The sequence below is a fragment of the Heliconius melpomene genome, chromosome 20 (assembly GCF_056956725.1).
Source record: "Heliconius melpomene rosina isolate 202511_hmr_F chromosome 20, ASM5695672v1, whole genome shotgun sequence".
In the NCBI taxonomy this organism is placed as follows: Eukaryota; Metazoa; Arthropoda; class Insecta; order Lepidoptera; family Nymphalidae; genus Heliconius; species Heliconius melpomene.
In genome coordinates, this window is record NC_140408.1 from 3322209 (window position 1) to 3344412 (window position 22204).

General features: G+C 32.0%; 1 protein-coding gene across 2 annotated transcripts in view; it reads left to right on the forward strand.

Annotated features, from left to right (window-relative positions):
• Positions 1 to 22204, forward strand: part of stw (laccase) — a 46485-nt gene that overhangs the window by 21713 nt on the left and 2568 nt on the right. The window contains exons 2-8 of one of the 2 annotated variants that reach the window (XM_085204692.1): positions 15780 to 16218; positions 16758 to 17042; positions 17137 to 17612; positions 18209 to 18393; positions 19106 to 19301; positions 19384 to 19596; positions 19673 to 21059. In XM_085204692.1, coding sequence (XP_085060818.1) covers positions 15780 to 16218; positions 16758 to 17042; positions 17137 to 17612; positions 18209 to 18393; positions 19106 to 19301; positions 19384 to 19596; positions 19673 to 20055 — 2177 coding nt within the window. In that variant the 3' untranslated portion in view covers positions 20056 to 21059. Of the gene's footprint in view, positions 1 to 15779; positions 16219 to 16757; positions 17043 to 17136; positions 17613 to 18208; positions 18394 to 19105; positions 19302 to 19383; positions 19597 to 19672; positions 21060 to 21509; positions 21706 to 21958; positions 22172 to 22204 lie in introns of those variants that run through there. The other variant, XM_085204691.1, reaches the window with a different exon arrangement.

Consider the following 22204-nt stretch of genomic DNA (forward strand, 5'->3'; position numbering starts at 1 on the left):
GAGGCGTTGCGTTTGAGTGGCGGAACTTAACGCAGCACTTTACCTTTTTGCCAGAGCGAATAAATAAAAATATTAAATATTGCTCGAGAAAAATTTGCTCGAGTCAGAGCCGAACTGATTAACTTGTCGCCGCGACAGTCCACAATTTATCTATATTCCATATTAATATTTTCGAAAAAAATGTGATAATTTTAGTTAATTCTAGTTTCTTTTAAATTGTCTGATGAACATATTTCATTAGTATACGTCTGTGCCTAATATTTTAATAGCTTTATATTAACCCGCAACTAGCAGAACTGAGAAATTATGCTTATTATAATTAATCAAAATTGATAGCTATATATAAATATAAACTATATAAACCCTAATTTGCTAAAAAAACTGATATAAATATTTTATATAATTAATACACTATAGCAAAATGTAAATAAACTAACTCCCCGTTACCTAACTTTATTGTGTTTGACAGTAATTATGTCAAGAAAACGATTAGTTCGTGTATAGAACACCCGCTTTAATTGTGACGCCACGGCCGACACGGCGGGCGAACATTGGAACACATGGTGTCGCCACCAGCTATCTGGTTTCCTGTATGATGACATCGGAGGATGGAGGGTTATCTTATGGTTAGCTATCAAATGGTTGCAAATAATAGTAGAGATAAGGTCCTTGTTGAAGGTTTGGTAGAGATTAGTGATGATTTTAAAGTGGTAGTTTGGTGTTGAAATACAATCTTTGTAATATTTGTATTGTTTTAGTAGGGCTAATATTGGTTAATTAGATAATTAATACATAAAATGTAAGACATAAAAGAAAAAGGTAATAGTTTAAAATCATAACAAGATAATAGATATTGTTATTAAAGGATAAATGCCCTGCTACTTTTAGCTAGATTTTTTAATAATGATCTATAATTAATTATATGAATATAATGTGAGTATAAAATTATTTATCTACCTACGTATTACATAAGATATTCAAATTAAAGGCCAACCCATCGTTTGCCTATTAATATATGATAATGAAACAGATTATATAGTAGAAATGTATTATAAACATGCACAGATAATTAATGAGTATGAAGTCTTATACAACGATCAAATTATTTTAGTTACGTTATTATATTGTTTTAATGAAATGAGTACTAAATCTCTTTCTTTTTTATTGTGTCTTTCTTTTTCTTAAAAAAAAATAAAATTATCTTATAAAATCTACACGAGACAGCATCAAAATTAAATTATTTAGTTCTATCTAAGTGTTAGTAACATTTTGAAATTAGTCTCTTGTAGGCTTGTAAGTGACACATTAGACAACCCTTTTATTGAATTGTATTTATATATTACTTACCTAAGGAAAATAATTTTAATGAAGAACAAATAATATGACAAATTTATATATCTCTCTAACGGAGGCTTAACAACAGAACGACGGACAATATTTTGTCAGAAATGATAAGCCTTTGTTAACAATAATTAATAATAATATTATGCAAATACATTCGTTTCAATCCCATTTATATTACAGCCCATAAATGTATGTTCCTTATACTTAATTAATTAATTAAGTACTTCTGCAGGATATCATCTAAAAAACATCCTTTTATCTTTTAAATACTATTTAAAATGAAACATAATCCAATACTATTACCCAAAATAACGTAATATATATTTGAAACTGGAAAATAGATAGAAAAAATACATGCAACTTCGCACAATACTAAAAATAAGTGAAAATAAACCAAAAAAATTAAAAACAGTATTGGAAAGTAATGGAGAACTAAGTGTCCTAACACTAAGTTATTTCTGTCGTCTTTGTATATGATATTGGAAGTCGTGTAAAATTTAATTCACTTTATCTTATTTAGTATGCAAAAAAGCTTCAATTTGCGCATTGTTCACTTGGAAAGAAAATAATCAAAAGTAAGCAAAAAAATCTAAAATCAAATCTGCGCAGCGGCCACGGCTTGTTGACCCTACTATATAAACATAAACCGTCCGTTACTCCTTTACAAGTTTGAACAGCTAATTTCACTTTCGTTCACACCGACCTCTACATAACACAGACATATACCACGTATCTACACAAATGACGTATTCTATGAATCGACGCGGTCTCTTAGAACTCGCATAATAATGAAGATAATCTGGAAACTAAGTCTGAATGGAAAACAGCTTGTGATGCAAATTTTAATAAATATTTATATATATATATTTCAATTTTATTTCACGTATTGCTTTATTTTCTACTTCAATGAATTTTAAATGTATGAGTAAGTATCAGGTTTTGCTTGAACTTACGACATTTTGACTATAAATCGATCTCGAGTTCAGATAAATCAATTATTTTACATTTTTGCTTATATATTCCAATTTTTGTTGTCTTTATGATATTTTTCCAATAGTGCATTCCATTCTATTCATTTATAAAAGTCATTGTCTTGTCTAAATGGTTATTGTAGGATATTCGTAGCAGCAAGATATATTGTGATCAATTTCAACGGTCGATAGTCGACTTATCACGACTGAGGCTACGATTATAATAATAGCTGAAGTTGACGCCTACGCAATAAATAAACAATATATAAGATATTGATATTATTAAAGCATATAGAGATCAATTGTTAATAAGTTCTATACTTGAAGCTTTAACTATACCTATGCCTATGTATAAAACTTTCCGTTACTGAGTGACACAATGAGAATAAACAGAAAATAAAATTCGGAAAGTGTTTCCCAACGAAAATATATGTTTTAAAGTCAAATTTAAACATTAAAAAACTTTTACTTTAGTCTATAATATTCGAAATGATTCATTTCTATAATATTTATTTAATCCCGGAACTGACCTTTCTAGACTTTAATAACAGCTTTAGATTAAGGCATTGACGATCGATTGGCTGTTATCGTTGTTTGATATCGATATTCGTGAATCAATGTACCTACCATGCTTAATATTTACTATGGCATTTGGCTTTTAGTGCCTATTAAATTAATAGATAAATATCTTGTTCAAACTAAAGGTATGTTGACAAACACTTTATCACTTATATTTAGGGTTGAATTTATTTTTAAAAATATATATAAATAATAAAGTTTAAAGTCGTGGAAAAGTAAAACTATGCTTACAATGGTTTATTTTCAAATATATCTCAAGCGTGTAGTGTAAAGGTGATAGGTAGTGGGTTCGATTCCCACTCAAGGAAATGGAATATTTTATATTTTTATTTCCTCGCTTTGGTAACGAGGCAAAGCGTGGCTTAGTGTACCGCAATTCAACACGCAACGCCTCCTGAATTCAACGGAAACGAGGGAACGGAGATGTCTCAATGGGAACGAAGTGTCTTAACATTAGGTTCCTAGGCTCCCTATGCGTACCCTGCTTTGTGCATGAAGCTAAAAAAGAATACTAGAATTTCGTAGATAGTATTTACTTATTAAGAATTGGATGGCAACGGCTTACGGTAAGTAAGTAAGCATTTACTTATCAAACAATTAAGATACTTAATTAATCAATTAATACGTAACACTAAATTTAAAAAAAGTTTTTAGTGATGATAGAGTTAGTGTTAATGTTTTTTTTTCTGATTACAATTTATTATAGCGAAATCAACTTAAGAAATATTAAACGCGATTTATAATTGACTTTCATTGATAGTATAGCTTATTCAACTGTTGTGAAACCTTAATAAGTCCTTGTGCCTTTAATTATTACCTCTAAATATAAAAGCTTGGGAATAATAAATTGTATGTAACTAATCATAATACCATATATGGTCAATTAAAGACATATTTCAGTATCAAATTTCTTATCAAATGTTGATTGGTCTCAAATTATAATGACTGATAAAACTGATAACGTTTTTAGAGTATTTTAATTGAAATACCATGTCTTATTTCAACTAGATTATTATGAAACTACCTCTAAGTTAGAACTATATTAAATTTTAAGTAGGTTTTAGTTACTTTTAATATATTTTAGAAAACGTTTATTTTTTTTAATGTAGCGTACGAACTCAAACCCGAGCCTTTTAGATGGTATTCAAAATATTTTTCTATCCGTAGTTTGAAATGATGTTAAAATACTTTTTATGTCCCTAAAAATATAAGTTAAATTATTATTTAATAAATTTTGCCAGTAACTTTCTATTATATTTTAAAAATTATAACACCAAAATATATATATTTATATATTTAGTCTATAAAGTTTTTTGTTATGAAAAATAATATGATAATATAAAGATATGTATTATTTTTTAGTATGGCCGTGAGCTTCGAAAGCGTACGTAATTATCGATGTCAAGGTGTTAATTGTCAAACGACAGATTTAGAAGAATCAAGTTTTTTTTGTAATATCGCTAAAAAAACTCTTACATTGACAAAATATTGTTACTGTAACCACAAAAATGATAAAAATAGGCTTTAAAGGTTTAATATGAGAAATTAAAAAAAATAAACAATCATTTCTTTCGAATAATTTATAGAATTTGTTTTAAAAACAAAATAAACAACGTTTCCATGGTATAATCCTCTTCCCTACAAACCCCAACACCCCAATATTAATAAATAAATATCAATAAACATTCCAGCCTCGTTGAGGTTGCGTTATTTTATATAACAATCAATTTCACGGTAACATACGCGTAATTTTCTTAGTTTTTTCCTTTTTCCTGGTTGTTACAATAATTCTGATAATGAAACAAAATGGCCAGTCTTGGCGCAGGGGCACAGTGTGACTGTAAACGCAACAGGTTATGGATTCGACTCCCTCCTGAGGAAATTATTTTTTAAAAATTTTTCACTTTTCTCTCTGGTATTGAGGCAAAACGCGGTGTTGAGGTCCGCCACTCAACACGCCTCCAGAACTCGGCGGGAAATGTGGAATGGAGTCTCTGAACACTAAGTTCCCTCTGACTACCTTGCTGAGTGCGGGATACAGGGTGAATCTGATTTTTTTATAATATGTTTACCTGAGAAACATTACAAGCATTGTATTTGTATATCTAAATGCTCCTATTGCGATCGACACATAGTGCACCCAACTTATCCATTGTTCTGTGAGAAGCTATAGACAAAGGTATCTAAAATTAAGGTTAAGGACGGTACAATATTTCATATGAAAATTTAGCCTCGCCAAATTATTATCATTATTTTTTTTAATTCTGTCATTATTTTTATGCAAGAAATATATAACTGTCTTCATTGTGTTATGAAAGATATTTAACTGCCTTTGCCATATATGCATATTGACCAAAGGTTAGCTTCGACCTTATTTTTTACTATGATTAATCTATAGAGCCAAATATGAAAGCGTTATGTAATAGTTTCTTGCTTAACCCCACAAACCCCACCCATAAATTCGAGGCACTGGCAGGATTTAATACCACACTTTGATTTTCCAGAACGGTGAAATGAAAATAATTAATTTTCCCAATGAGAATGAAACCCAAAACCAACGTGATATCAGTCAAACCACTAGGCCACTATGTCCTCTTACTTAACGTATTATAATTATTACATAACTATATTCACGTTAACGTTTAATCACAGTTATGCAACGGAACCCTTTTCATACATCGCAAACAGTTTCTTTTGTTCCATAGAGCTGCTGTTGTGCATATCTATTTTATATAAACAGGTAAAAGTGTAGGGCAATTCATTAAATATAAGCGTATCCCATTGGTTGGATTTTAAATATATAAAGTTAAATATTTGCTTATTAAAGTTTTTTTTTAAATATTGTGCATGGAATGAATTATTTAGGAACTAAATTTTAAAATATTTTAATATTCTGAATAATAGTACACAGCGCAGCGTTAAGTTCCGCATAATACGCACTATCACAATAATGTAGCGAAAATCGGCGAACAGAATGTCTCAACACTAAATTACCTCTGCCTATCCTGCTTTGCAAGAAAAAAAATATTATCAAATATAACTTACCTTGTTCCATAGAAATAAGGTAGGAAGGTAGACCATGTAACGCGACCGCGATTATACGGGGAATTACCCTTAAACAACCCCATTAGGCCCATCACTATGCTACTGGTGCTTTATCGTTTTCGTCTTCCCTTTCGCCTTTTGCTAAGTTAATTTATATTTAAATCTTTATACATATATACATACATATATTACAGATATTAAAAAAAGTATCTGTAATATTTTTCAGTTTTAATTTTTTTTAATTCAGGCCAGTAGTGGCACAGGGGCGCAAACACTTTAAGATTGTAAAATCTGTAAAATCGACTGGTGGGTTCGATCTCCACTCGAGGAAATAAAATATTTATTAAAATTAATATTTTAATACTTTGCTCTGGTGTCTAGGCAAAACGCGGCGTTGAGTTCATTCCACGCAACACAGAATGCCTACAGAATTCGGCGGAAAGTGGGCAATAGAGTGTCTCAACACTAGATTTCTCTGCCTACCCTGCGGGTACAGCGTGAAGCTGATTTTTAGAAACAGAAAATTAATATTTCTTATTAAAACATTCAACAAGTAATATACCAGTTTAGGAAATACAGTTACAACGACCTTAACTTACAGATGTAATATATAGAACCATAATGAACAGCACAGCCGATTAGGTTCACGTTATTCGAAATAAAATTACTTTGATGCCTCATAAGGTAGAAATAGTTAGATCTAAGTTAATTAGTGCCTCACTTCGTTAGACATCGTGGGAATAAAGAAAATAAGCAAATTTCTGTAGAACCCTTCTAAAAAGTAGTGGAGGACGTTTTGAATTAATTCGATGAATGCACGTTCAATTTTTGATAAGATTACTATTTATCATATAGCAGCCTTAACCTTTTTCCTATATAACAGGGTAGGCTAAGATCTAGTGATACAACACTACGTTCCCCACGCACCGTCGAATTTTCGAGAGAATGCGTGTTGAGTGTTGTCCTCAATTATTGCAAATATATATAAATATTTTGGCATTAAATAAAAAGCTGCCATTTCTGCAAAAGTAATCGATTTTCAAGTACATACTTACATATAAATAGTACAATTATATTAGTCTTTTATTTTGGAGCTAACACTTTTATAACGATAAAATAGCTGGCAATTTATCGACCTTGTTTTACGAATGGGTCAAGTCGCTCAGTTGCGTGGAACACGCCTTTGTTACTGTACTACATTTGGAATATATTTTTTACTAGTTACTAGTTTACCAGTTTAATTTTTAACCAGAACTAGTTAGCCTGTTAGTTATCCGTGACAAAATAATCTATTACTTTTCGCTTGCTGTGACGTATCTATTTATTTATAATTGTAAAAAATATATGGTTATTAATCATATACTTTTATTATAAATAAAAATACATTTTTAATTATAAAAAACCTTCCCTTGCTATGACGTTTCTATTTATTTATAATTGAAAAAAATATATGGTTATTAATCATATACTTTTATTATAAATAAAAATACATTTTTAATTATAAAAAATACATTTAAAAACATAAAAAAACGACTCTTGAAACATCCATCGACGGCTAGGGCTCCAGAAATAGGAATCTCATCACAATTAATTATTTAATACATAAAACTTTTCGCTTCGCTCGTTAAATTTTGCTAGCTTCGCTCTCCGTGATAATATAAATACAATTAATGAAAGACCATATTATATTTTTTTTATTATAGTAGTTACGCCCAATACCAGCTTTTTCAAAACGATAAATATATAGTGGAATTGCAAAAATCCAGTGCTACCGTGCGTGCTTTGAACTAATCAGTTAGCATTTAGCAACGGTTATCACAGGTTCTTGAACGAGACCAGACACGATATAAAAAGTGAAAGGTATTATTAATAGTCACTACACATTACATTAGAGAATCAGTCAATAAGTCTACTTTAGTATAAATGAAACTTAAAATACTAACATTAAATCTGGTTTGTCTGACGCAAGGTAAACATACCGTTAGGTGAAAATCGAATGTAATTACGATAATATTCTACAATTATATATATATATATATATATATATATATATATATATTATTCAACCTTAAAAATAAAACCAAGGGTTATTTAAGTAATAACAGGATAAGCAGAGGGAACCTGGGAACCCAGTGCCAAGACACTAGGAGTTGAGCTCTCCCCTCAACACGTGTGCGGGATACATCGTGAAGCTGATTTTAACACGAGACAAATTCATCAACGCTTCACGCAACACGCAAAAAAATATATTGCAAAAGAAATTGAAAGAAAGCTTCAAATTGAATTTCATTTTTGTAATAGATATTACGAATATAATTTAGAAATTTTATTTTCTATATGCATTTCACTTGCATTATTGTTTACGTTTAGTATTTTCTATTTTACATATAAAACTGCATGTAATTAAATTTAAGTAATGTAATAAAGCATTCATTTCACGCTGTATTCGGCGTAAATAGGGGGAGCCTGGTGTTGAGACACTCCACTCTCCACTTTCCGCCAAATGAATAGAACTCACAACCTACCTCGCACGCTTGTACCACTGCGCCACAAGTGGTCTCAAAACCACACACACTAATATTACCTAATAAACGACAGACAAAAAATAAATGGTGATCATTTAGCACTACATTCAATGAAGCCGTTAAAGTTGTAATTAAGGCTATTACGATTAAACGAGATAAAAAAAGCCTATGAATTATTAAAAATGTAAATGAACTCCTTCTTGCTTAATGATTCATCTAGAGTCAACGACGAGATCTTATATCCATTAACAGTAGTTAACACGTGTTTTTATCACGTGGCCGTCGTAGCGCAGCGGCACAAGGGTGTGACTGTAACGCGAGGGTTCAATATCCACTCGAGGTAATCAATTATTATTTATCAATATTTTTATTTCTTCGCATTGAATGCCGCCACTCATCACACAATGCCTCGAAAAAATCTGCTGAAAGTGGAGAAGGGAGTGTCTTAGCACTTTGTTCTCTCTGCCTAACCTGCTGTATGCGAGATGCAGCGTGAAGCAGCGTGAACACGTGTTACAACACGTGTTTTTATGTTTATGAATTTGATAAATATTAATTAAGACTGTTGTCAAAATTAAGAGGATTATTTTAAGCTTGGTTTAGCATATAAAGCTGATTACAATTAATCATTGTTAAGACGAAAGCCCCATAGTACGTGGGAATGTGATACAGTAATGTCAAGTTACGCAAATTCAATCATTCTTTGGTGTCAATATGTCGTGTTTATTATAGATTTTATAAATTTGTAGCTACCGAGAGTTATCATAGAGGGTTCACACTTCAAATTCCATTAGGGGAATGCTCTAATATTAATTACTCGGATCGAACGCACGACCATCGTGTTAACGTCACTATCTCATTGCACCGCAATGGTTCTCATATTTTAGATTTTGTTATTTATTTTCTATTTTCCATAAAACATAGACCCGAGACCGACTTACAAAAAAGAAATACTGTATATGATATATTTGTTGAGCTCAGAACTACAGCAATTAGCTCTAGTAGCTAACTAATGGTAAAAAACTATCATTACAATAACAAAATTAACACTTTTAAATAGGCAAAATGTAGTAGCAGTAGCTATAATATGTACCTGAAATATATGTTGAAATAGTGTTATTGCTTGGTGGCAGTGTACTAACTTATCTATTTGTACCAAGAAATAAACCAGTCTTTCTATCTTTATGAGTTCAGATAATCATAAATAAAATAATCAATTTACAAAAATAGTATTGCTATGACTAAATAATTTATATTTATGTAACGTAAAACTAAAAAAAAACTCTATAACCATGCGGTTCTAAAAGTCACAAAAAACTTTACTACAAATGGTGTCACTAAAAACAAAATATTTATTAGAGAAAATTTCGTAGCCATGCCAAATTGAGACAGTCTCCAGCACTCACGTCGACTTTAGAAATGAACTGCTTTTTGTGTGAAATCGCAATCACCTTAATAGACTGAGATCCCAGGGCTCCCAGCATGCTGTATGCATACTCTCTAACTTGAAATTGGGGACCTTTCAGAGATAGCGTCAACTTAAGGTACACGCCCAGCTACGATAAAGTAGAAACGCTCGTTTTTAAATATGTTTTTAAGAATAATTTTAAAAATGGATATTTATTATTACCAGACCCTTTACGTAGGCCTTTACTCCTGCCAGACGTTCTAAAGATTGTTTAAAATTGGGGCAAATGACGTTAAACTATCAAGCTTTAAGTTTAAATACATTATTTACGGACTATTTCAAGACCCCTCATAAGCATCCAGACCAATCCGATGTCTCAATCATCTTCCCAGACAGAGATATACCGTTATTTGGCGCTACCTCTAAAAGGGCCCCACTTTCAAGTTAGTGAGCAGACATACCGTCTTAACTACATATTAGACTAATAGTCCTTAAAATTTCAACTATGCTAAAATGACGTAGCTCTGGCGGCTCTGGGATCTTGGGCTATAAGGCTTTAAAGCCCATTTGATATTTTGACATTCCAAGTTGGCTTTACGACATGCAGGTAAAAACAAATTGACAGTCTGTAGTAGTATAATTATGATCTAGAATAATGTGCAATTCCGCTCGAAATTGATTCGAAAGGCTTCGTTTACCCGCCGCGCAGGTTGGGTTGACACCATATTAATTTTGCGTCAACGTCAACTAGCTGCAAGAGATAGATTAGTTAAAGAACTTGTTTTTATTTTATTAGTATTAAAGATTGATTTTTTATAGAATTATAGTAATATTACTTGGATAGTTCAAAAGTGTTTCGATATACAGTGTGCTTATTCTAGCTCATCTCATATTTAGTGTCGCTTATCACCAAGTATATAATATCGTAGGTGCTATATAAAGATCTCTGTTTACTGTATCCCACATAGTAGGATAGGCAGAGAGAACCTGGGAAACTAGTGTGAAGATACTGCGATCCCATTAAGACACTGCCGTTCCCCAGTTCCACCAAATTTTGAAGGCACTAGAGCGAGGAAATAAAGATATTATTTTTCAATTCTGCCGAGTGAGAGCCTACCTAAACCTACCGTTGCATTTACAGTCACACATTTATGCCTGTAGAGGCATGGACTATGCATTTCTTGTGGGATAAGAATAGAAGTATTCTTCTTTCTTCTTTTTCTATTCTTCTCCCACAAGAAATGCATAAATTTCGGTATTTCATTTAATCGCTGGATGGAAGAACCTTAACAAAAAACCTCAAAAAAATTTTAACCCGTATCTTCATACAATACAAAATTAAAACATGTTATATTTCTATTGATTTACATCTCGTTACTTCTCTGTACACCGTTAAAGACTACGTAAATTCGATTTGAGTTTTAAGCATCACTAAAGTGTCCGCTTTCACTTCGCGCTCGGATGCCCACGTCCGTCTGGACCTAAGTAAAAGCTACATTATCTAAATGACCGATAAAAATTTTACTTGCATTTAAATGCATATTGAGTAAGAATGACGTAAGTAACAAAAATAAACATTTATTAGATATCAAAATAAAAATATAAGGTCGTAGCCATCCGTGGCGTAGAGGCATAATTATGTAATAGCGAAGGGTTGTAAGGCCTCCAGAATTCAGCGGCAGACGGAGAGCGGAGTGTCTTGATAAGAGGTTCCTTCTATGTGCATATATAACACAACGTGACGCTAAAAATATGTAGAATATGAATATAAAATAAAATTTAAGTCTAAATCCTATATTTACACATCAACTACGACAAATAGGCTGTCTAGAAACTTTTACTATTACTTAATACAGCTAATGCATATATGCTAAAGCGAAAACTACTTATATATTTTTATTTAATAAGCATGAGCAAAATTTTTTCTATTAATTTTATTGTTTAATAACTTTCGTTAAATTAATAACTGTAATTTTATATTTAAAATATATATATAGCAATAATTATATTATTTATAAGAAATACTTTGTATTAAATTATATAAGCGATAATAACTGAAATTAACAGAAAGTCTGTAACAAAACAGGTTATTAATATAACAACGCCTAATCAAAAAATGATTGATGTAGATATTTATTCAGTGGCCATGAATGCAAATATGTATTTGGTTTTATAATGTTGTATAATACTCTGTCTGTACCTTATTTTCTTGTTCCTGCAATACGTAATGCCCCAATAATTCGGCAGAAAGTGGGGAACAGAGTGTCTCAACACTAGGTTCAATCTGCCTGTAAAAAAGAATTGATTTATCAATTTTCATCGTATCTATATTCTACCTATAACATATCATCCCAAAAAGAGATTTTGATAGAATTTTCACTAGAGTGTTGCTTAAAATACTTGAAATCCTAAACTTTAAAACATACACACAAAAACATTTTATATTAGTAAAATTTGAAATTAACCTAATAAGGTAGGTGTTAATGTTAATTTAGAAATGGAGGTTAATTTAGTCTAGATGGTTATGATTACGCAGTTTTATAGGCGAAAAGACCTCACCGGTTACGCAAGCGTGATTTTTTTAACTACTTTATAATTCCACATACCACTATTAATAAATTAAAATGATATTTGCGTTACATACATTCATGTTCGAGAAAAACTTTAACAGTAAAAATATGTATGTATTTTCCAAATCCATGAAAATGTCATCAAAATCATATGAAAATAAATACTACAATGTTAGAAAACGGAAGCTGTTAACGTTTTTAAAATAAACACGATAAAAACACATACCGTCTATATGTTTCCAACGTACTTATATAGAGGTTTCACGTTATTACACATAAGTGACATGTATCACTCAATAACAACACTACACACTAGATACCTTCCAATCAGGGCTTCCGCCTACAAGCAACTGTTCCCGTTTGACACAATTCCACTGCTTTTATTGTCTTTTTTACCTAAATCTACCCACTTATACACGATTACGCTAACAATAAGATATAATAGAAGTTTTTTAGTTTTACTTACAAATACCCTCTTTATTTTAATATAATATGAACAAAAGTACCCAATTCTATGTAAAGTTCTAATAAAATACAAAAGCGATTACTAGAAAGCAATAGAAGTCAGTAATTTTAACTTTAATTCAAATTTTCCTCAACAACAATGATTGAATATTATTCTGCTTGCGGGCGTTCACGTTCCATTCAATCGGAACGGAAAACTTGTGTTTCGCCTATTACCATACTTGATTAAGATCTAAACAATAATTTTCTTGAAACGATCTTAGTTGTATAACTTTAATAAATGAAATTGAGGCCAGTCGTGGCGCAGGGCACAAACGTGTAACTGTAAGCGTGGCAGGTTGTGGGTTCGATTCCCACTCGATGAAATGAAATACTTATTATTTTAGTTTCCTCGCTCCCGTGTCCTGAAAAGTGTCTGGTGTCTGAAAATGGCGAACGGAGTGTCTTAACTCTAGGGTCCGTCTGCCTACCATGCTGTCTGTTTTTGAAAACTAAATTAGACAAAAGGACTCTCCAAATTCGCTGAATTAAAAAAATCCTATTATTTTTTGAGCACAGCTCGTCAAAGTAAACACTTTGATATATTCCTCTATACAAAAATCTCATGTACAATAATCTGATATTAGACGACCGATCAATTAAATAAAAAAAAGGTTACATTTTTTTTTAAATTGTTTAATTTTTTTTAAAGTAGGATTTAAATTTACTGACTGACCCAGATAACGCTAGTATTGTTGTTTTTATAATGCTATGTAATTATATTAGCACATCTACCTTATAAGCTGTGGTTGAGATGTAACACGTAACACAATACGCAAACTATATAATTGCAGACTCGCCCACAGATAATTATTCTCTGCCGGTAATCAAATTAATTAGCGTGTATCGATCGCTTGCAAGGAAAATATATTTAATTATTTATTTTAAAATATTTTATATTTATTAAATTTACTTAAATAATTATAAAATTGAGGCACACGCGAGTGATTGTAAAATGGCGATAGATTGTAGATTCGATTCCAACTCGAGGAAATTAAATATTTAATATTTCCATTACTTCGCTCTGGTGTCAAGGCAAATTGCGTAAACACGCAATGCCTACAGAATTCAGCGAAAAATGGAGAACGGAAGCATCTCAAGGGAACGGAATATCTTAACACTAGATTCGCAGGATCCCTCTGCCTACCCTGCTATGTACGGAATACAGCGCGAAGCTAAAAACAATACTTATATAACTTACCCCAAAATGCATGTGAAAATCAAACAAAGAAAACAGAAATAAGCCTTAGGTTATTCCGAAAAAAACCGTCATATACAATATAAGAAAATATAAAATATCTTTATTATTTTTTACTGCTCTATATGTATGCAGGGCGCCTACAAATAAATAATGGCAACTAAGTATATCATCATAACATTTTAATGTAAAGAGAAATTGGCTATTACAAAAACCCCGCCATAACCACAGCTTCGAGATCATTTATAATTTAGTAGTTTCCTAATGAATAATAAGTGTTCATTATAAAATAGCCTTAAGGTGTAGGTTTGTATAATATATTAATTTAGATAATCATGGGTTCGTGCCCTATCAGAAGCAATCAATTTGTTAGCAAATATTGAGCTTATGAAAAAAATCTAATTAATTTATGAAATTTCCCACAGTTTCGATTTTCTGTTCATTAGTTTAGTTTTAAAGATAATTTTTAACGTTAGATACAAATAATAACTTACTACTCATACTTTCTATTACTTTTAATATTTTCACCTTTCTACAGTTCTAAAAAGAGGTATATTTTTTAGAAATAATGGACTTACATATTATATATATGTTTCTGTTATTATTTTATATATTAGTTACCTTTGTACATTCTCATTCGGTTACAAGAGAACAATATTACCCTGTTACCCTTGTGTTAATTCCATTATAAAAATAACTGAAAGGGCTACAATTAAATCTACTTTGAACTACGTTTAAAATGTTATGTTATTAATCAGCTATGTGACACTATACTCGTTAATTGATTAGGAATTACAATGGAAAACTCTCCTTCCGACTTCCATATTCTACACAATGGTCGAATAAAAATTACTTATAAATTAATAATTGCATTTTTTTATTAACTACTCATACTTCTAATATCCCATAAGTTTAATGTTATAAAAATATATAAACTATATTTAATATACTAGATTTTAAATATTTTTAATGATTAGATCGCAAACGCATATGTAATTATGATAATATAAGTAACCAATGTTAGCTTAACTTGAATATTGAGGAAGTAAAAGTTAATTCAGTTCAGGGTCTTGGATCCCAAACCTAACTATAAATAAAAACACACCGAAACGAAGTAGTCCAACGTTAAGCAATTTGAAATTATGTTGAAATAAAATAATGCGATTGTATCTAACAAAATGTTCAATTAAGTGTAACGCTCGATAAAATATAGAACGACAAGAACAACTGTCACGAAATAAACGGCAATAGAGGAAGTAAAAGTCCTTAGTTTAAGGATAGATATGCCAGCTTGGTCCCTTTAACTAATGCGGTTGCAAAACAAACGTGGCAATGTATTCAGTGGACTTGTATAATTTGAAATCGATATTATAGATTATTTTGTTTATTATCTACAATATAGATTGTATATATTGTAGATAATAAACAAAATTTGCATTACAGTACGTGTGTTTGGTCGATAGATACATCTATAGATGGCTCTAAGGACCACAGAACAATTTTATTCGTTGACAGGACTTTTTAATTAAGATATTATTCATATGACTGTAGAAACTTGACAAATTTTACAAAATATATTACTAAAACTAAAATAAATATTACCAATTACTAAAGATTTTTTTCTTTCTATTACAGAAGCGATATCTCCTGATGATCAATCAACGTCAGCATCATGGTGGCAAGCAGGTACAGCGACACCTTTCCGCGACACCAGTAACAACTTCGCCTCCACACATGGACTTGTCCAAACTCATCCTAGTGCTAGTGATCCATTCAACTCGTTTGGATCAGTGGACAGCACCATTGGTCCATCAGCAAATCCTTTTGTGCAAACCAGCGGCAGCGGTCCGTTGAGTGGCACCTTTAGAAGCAACCCTCTTCCACCTCTAGTAAAAACTGCCAATGGCAAACTTTCACTAAAACATTTAGATTTCACAAGCAGTGCTACTGCTGAACTAAGAAGGAATCCAGCATTATCTGCCCCCGATGAGTGCGCAAGAGCCTGTAGAGAAAATGAACCACCAAGAATATGCTACTATCATTTTACCCTCGAATTCTACACAGTGTTGGGAGCGTAAGTATAAATTAATTTACTTATTAGAAATCTTACTAAAGATATATTTATATTATTATAAGGGCGTATTAATTTTAATTTCCTAAAATAATTACTTATCACAAAAAAATCCATTCCATTTTATGTAAGGCATCATTAAAGTATAATAACTATTTCCTGTAATAAATCCTCTATTGCACAACGTTGGCCTTTATGCATATGAGGGCAGATACAGAAATGTACAAAACTGAGATCAGTTTAATATTAAATTTTATTTAATTTAACTTCAAATAAATGCCAAGAAAGACTAGAACCAGTATTGATTTCAACATTTAAATTAAATTTTTGCTCTATAATGTTACATTACGTTGTAAGTAATTGATGATTGTCACCATAGTTTATGCAAACTCTCGAGTCATTTACTTTTTAATGAACGCGAATCAAGAAAAAGAAACAGCAATTTACATAATATCTTAGTTGACCCATTATTATATGATAATACGACCTAAACCGTAGACATTACTTAACTTTGGTCTCATTATGTTTCATTTTGTTAACAGAGCTTGTCAAGTATGCACACCAAATGCTACCAATGTGGTATGGTCACACTGCCAGTGTGTATTAGCTGATGGGGTAGAACGTGGTATCCTCTCAGTAAACAGAATGTTACCTGGTCCTTCTATACAAGTGTGTGAAAACGACAAAGTAGTAGTCGATGTAGAAAACCATATGGAAGGTATGGAAGTAACCATTCACTGGCACGGAATCTGGCAACGTGGTTCCCAATATTATGATGGTGTACCTTTTGTTACCCAATGTCCAATTCAGCAAGGAAATACATTCAGGTAATTACAATACCAATCACAGTAAATAACTTAATATTTTGGTCAAATAAAGTGTTAATATTTATTATATACTTTATTGTTAATATTTCAACAGGTATCAATGGCAAGGTAATGCTGGTACTCATTTCTGGCACGCGCACACTGGTCTCCAAAAGTTGGATGGTATTTACGGAAGTATTGTAGTTCGTCAACCTCCCTCCAAAGATCCCAATAGCCACTTGTACGACTATGATCTGACAACCCACGTCATGTTAATCAGTGACTGGCTTCACGAGGATGCCGCGGAAAGGTACCCAGGGCGTCTCGCTGTAAATACTGGCCAAGATCCTGAAAACGTACTCATCAATGGCAAAGGACAGTTTAGAGATCCAAACACTGGATTTATGACGAATACTCCTCTTGAAGTATTTACAATCACACCTGGGAGAAGATACAGATTCAGAATGATTAACGCTTTCGCATCAGTCTGTCCAGCACAAGTTACATTCGAGGGTCACAACTTAACAGTAATTGCAACTGACGGTGAACCCGTGCAGCCCGTCCAAGTGAATACCATCATTTCTTTCTCTGGTAAGAAAATATTATTATTGGAATATATATTTATAATATATTTTTAAGCTTCACGCTCCATCCTGCACATAGCAGGGTAGATAAAAGGAACTGAGGAATCTAGCGTTAAGGCGCTTCTGTTTCCCAAATTACGCCGAATCCTGGAGGCGTATCGTGGTAACTTGTTAAGTAACTCTACGCTGCACTTTCCGTTATTACAAGAGTGAACTCTGTACTTATACAAAGAGAAAGAAATAATTGTAAAGAATGCTGGTTTAAATGAGGCACGCCCTATTATATAACTAATACTAATAATACCTATCTAATACTTAATTACCTATGTCGCTCAACCGAGGAAAATGATGCATATCCTCAATTCCTCAATTATAACAAAATTAACTAGTTCTAAATAGCGTAATGTAGCTAAATGTAGAACACAAAAAATGTTAAGGAATTTATTTTAGCACTAATATTTCACACTCTTGCTTAAGACATTCTTTAATTATAAAAAATAATTAACATTCTGTCAATAAATACGAAGAAAATAATTCACAGTAGAAAATTTAAAAGGCTTTAATTTAGAAATATGATCATTCTAAGGATTGATATGATTTTAGGTGAACGTTATGATTTTGTCATTGAAGCGAATAATGTCCCTGGTGCGTACTGGATCCAAGTACGTGGCCTCGGAGAATGTGGTATTAAACGAGCACAACAGCTCGGTATCCTTAGATACGCTAGAGGACCCTACCAACCATCATCTACTCCTCCAACCTACGACGTCGGAATCCCACAGGGAGTCGTAAGTACAAATAATTGTAAATATTATATGACATATTCCTGATCTAAATCTATTTTATGTAAATAAATTACAAAATCTTTGAAATGGTGAACTTCGGTATTTCCCATACACTATGAATGAAATTCCTTTCCTATAATCAAATGAATAGCGATCAGAATCGATATCTCGTTTATTAATTGCCGGATATTGCATACTGGATTTTTGAGACCACAACCTCGATAAGCTTAACTAATTTTGTTGCAAATTATTTCTTATACTTAAACACTAGTATCGATGTAAGTAATTCGAGCCTTTTTATCTTTTTAATTGACCACCAGTCTGCAGCTGTATAGAAAGCTGTTATTAAGCGAGATTTGTAAATACCGTAATATATGATTAGACACTCAAATACCATTGAAAATTGAACAGTATATCATTATGTAGAAGTGGTGCTGTAATGTAGATTCCTTTACACCTTCCTATTTAAGCATCAATGAGTATAGGCAGAAGTATTGCTTTTAATTTAACTATATTACAAATGCATTAAGAATTTTGTATACTAATTGTAATAATTAGGAAAGAAATACTTCTGCCAATACAAAGTTCTTCGGCAATACTTCTTATATCTATAATAATATATGGACCTTTAATTAGCATAGTAGATTCAAATAGAAGTAGTTGGTGCACGTTAAATTAGTAATTGCACGTACCTTTCTACCCACTAACTATTCAGGTAATGAATCCTTTGGACGCAAGATGTAACACTCCTAGAAACGATGCTATTTGCGTCAGCCAATTGAAAAATGCACGAAACATCGACCCCGCGATTTTACAAGAGAGACCTGATGTTAAAATCTTCTTGCCTTTCCGTTTCTTTGTCTATAGACCGGAAATGTTGTTCCAACCCAACACCTACAACAGATACTTGGGTAAGTAAGGTTACGGCTGAACGACTTCATGGGTTATATAATATTTTTTTCGTATTTAAAATTTCAATATTACGATCCACAGTGGCACCCCAAGGAGATCATGTAATCAGTTTAATAGACGAAATTTCATATATGGCACCGCCGGCACCTCTTATTAGTCAATACGATGATATTAACCCAGATCAATTTTGTAACGGAGATAACAGACCAGCTGATTGTGGACAGAATTGCATGTGCACACATAAAGTGGATATACCTCTTAACGCTGTAGTAGAAATTGTACTGGTAGATGAAGGTATGTTATACAATCTTACAATCATTATACATTCTCATTGAAATGCAAATAACTGATTGCGATTTTTTACTTTCAGTTCAAATCGCCAACTTATCTCATCCATTCCATTTGCACGGATATGCTTACAATGTAATCGGTATCGGTAGATCACCAGACCAGAACGTAAAGAAAATTAACTTAAAACACGCTCTCGACTTAGACAGAAGAGGATTGCTAGAGCGTCATTTGAAACAGGGTGATTTACCTCCCGCGAAAGATACTATTGCCGTTCCCAATAACGGTTACGTCATTGTCCGTTTTAGGGCCACAAATCCAGGTTTCTGGCTTCTCCATTGCCACTTCTTATTCCATATCGTAATCGGCATGAATGTTGTTCTTCAAGTGGGTACTCACGCAGACATTCCTCCCGTCCCTCCCAACTTCCCTACCTGTGGAGATCACCTTCCTCCCATCAACTAAATCTGTTCCTAGAAACACTTTTCAGTTTTCTTACCCAACAATTGGTATAGCAGTTGATTTTTGTGTTAACTAAGTGTAATTTTATGTTTGTTTGTGTGATGTGACGGCGGAATCGAAGTGCTCGACTCTGCCTTATGTGTTTATTTTATATTCGAATGTTTCCACTGAAGTTCATGCTGGTTTGTGATTTTATTTAAAGGTGATATTTGCTGAGTGAATTATGCTTTGTTCTGGTACCGTTTGGTGTGGCGTCACTGAATATAGCATTGAGGCTCTTACTTGTACGACAACATTTTTAATATATTTACAACGAACGTGTTTGTTCTGTAACTAACTACTTGCCATTTAATATTTCACCAAGGATATTTATTGCGTGTATATATTTAAATATTACTTGGGAGTTAGAAAATAAGCCACCCCAAAATTTCTTGCCTGAAATCATTATTTTCATTTATTTATACATCTCAATGTTAATAACATCATTATTTTCATGTTTTACTAATGTATGAAACACTCGAGAACGTAATTGCGGGTTGGCTTACTTTTGGCGAACTATATATATATATATATATATAAAATTAGTTATTTAAGGACTTTCCAAATACTAACACAAAATTGCATGAAAAACACAATATTAGAAAGTGTAAATATTTAGAGATAACTGCAATACTTGTAAATACACACATGTAAAAATGTTCTACAGACGGTTTCTAAACAGATTGCACAACATCCAAAAATGAAGATGAGACTGTTTATAACCATAGTATAAATAAGTATACAAAATGTTACCATACCCAGTTACCAATTTTATTATAAGATAATAATTATACTTCGGTTGCTATGATTTATTAATAGTGGAAAACGAGTTTATTGTCTATCAATTTAATAAATATATTTATATCGTATTTTATATAAAAATGACTTTAAGCTATATGCAATATCGTATTTACATTATAAGAAAATTGTAAATTTTTATACGACCTAATAAAATCTATAAAATATAATATTATTTTATTTTCCTTTATATATGTAAGTACTATTAAATCTATTATATATATATTTACTCAATGATAATTTTGAAATTTCTATTGCATAGGTAATCTAATCTAATCTGCTTTTGGTAGTGTACAATATTTTTCTATTATTATCCTTGTAATCTGTATATTGGACTTGCACATGTACTCGTAGCTAGAAACCATGAAGCCATTTTTCCCCTCTCTCTGGAATATTAAGGTATCCTGGTGTGCATTGGAATATTACTCGAAAGACATTTATCACAGGTTGTATTATATTTTTCATACTCTTTGCACATATTCATATATAATTCTCACTTTTTTTTTATTACAGTAAACATTTAAATTACTTTTAATATAGTACTTTCTTAATAAATCTAATATTTGTTGTAATACATGCCGTCACTCATGTAGCGTGGAGTAAATCACAAATGTTTACAGGTCATGAACCCACTGGACGCAATTTGCGACGTAAAACGAAACGACGCGGTATGTGTAAGCAATCTAAAATCTGCCAAGCCCGTCGATAAGGCAGTCCTTCAAGAACGGCCTGATGTCAAAATATTTCTGCCATTCAGATTTCATTTCTACAAACCCAAGGATTTATTCAGAGAGAACACTTACAAAAACTTTTTAGGTGAGAGCATCTACGCAAAAATTTATCAATGAACGCTTTTTCATTATTAACTAACTCTTTTATTAGCTTATGGGCTGTTAAGATTGCGTGATAGATGGAAGTGTCGAACCTAAGATCAACTCATAACTATCGCGAACATTCAAAACAGTCCAATGGCGCCAACATAGCTCTAAGGACTTAAAGTTTTCTGTTCTTATTTGCTACCAAAATATTAAAAACTTAAACTTAAAATATCTAATTATATCAATTACAGTTGCTCCTGGCGGCGACCACGTCTTGAGTTTAGTAGATGAAATCTCATACATGTCTCCTCCAGCGCCACCTCTGTCACAAATGCATGAACTCCCACCAGAACTGTTTTGCAACGGCGACAACAGGCCGGCTGATTGTGCAGTTGATTGCAGATGCACTCACATGATTGATGTGCCATTAAATTCCATTGTTGAGATAGTTCTGGTGGACGAAGGTTAGTAGAATTTAAAAAGTTTATCTACTAATA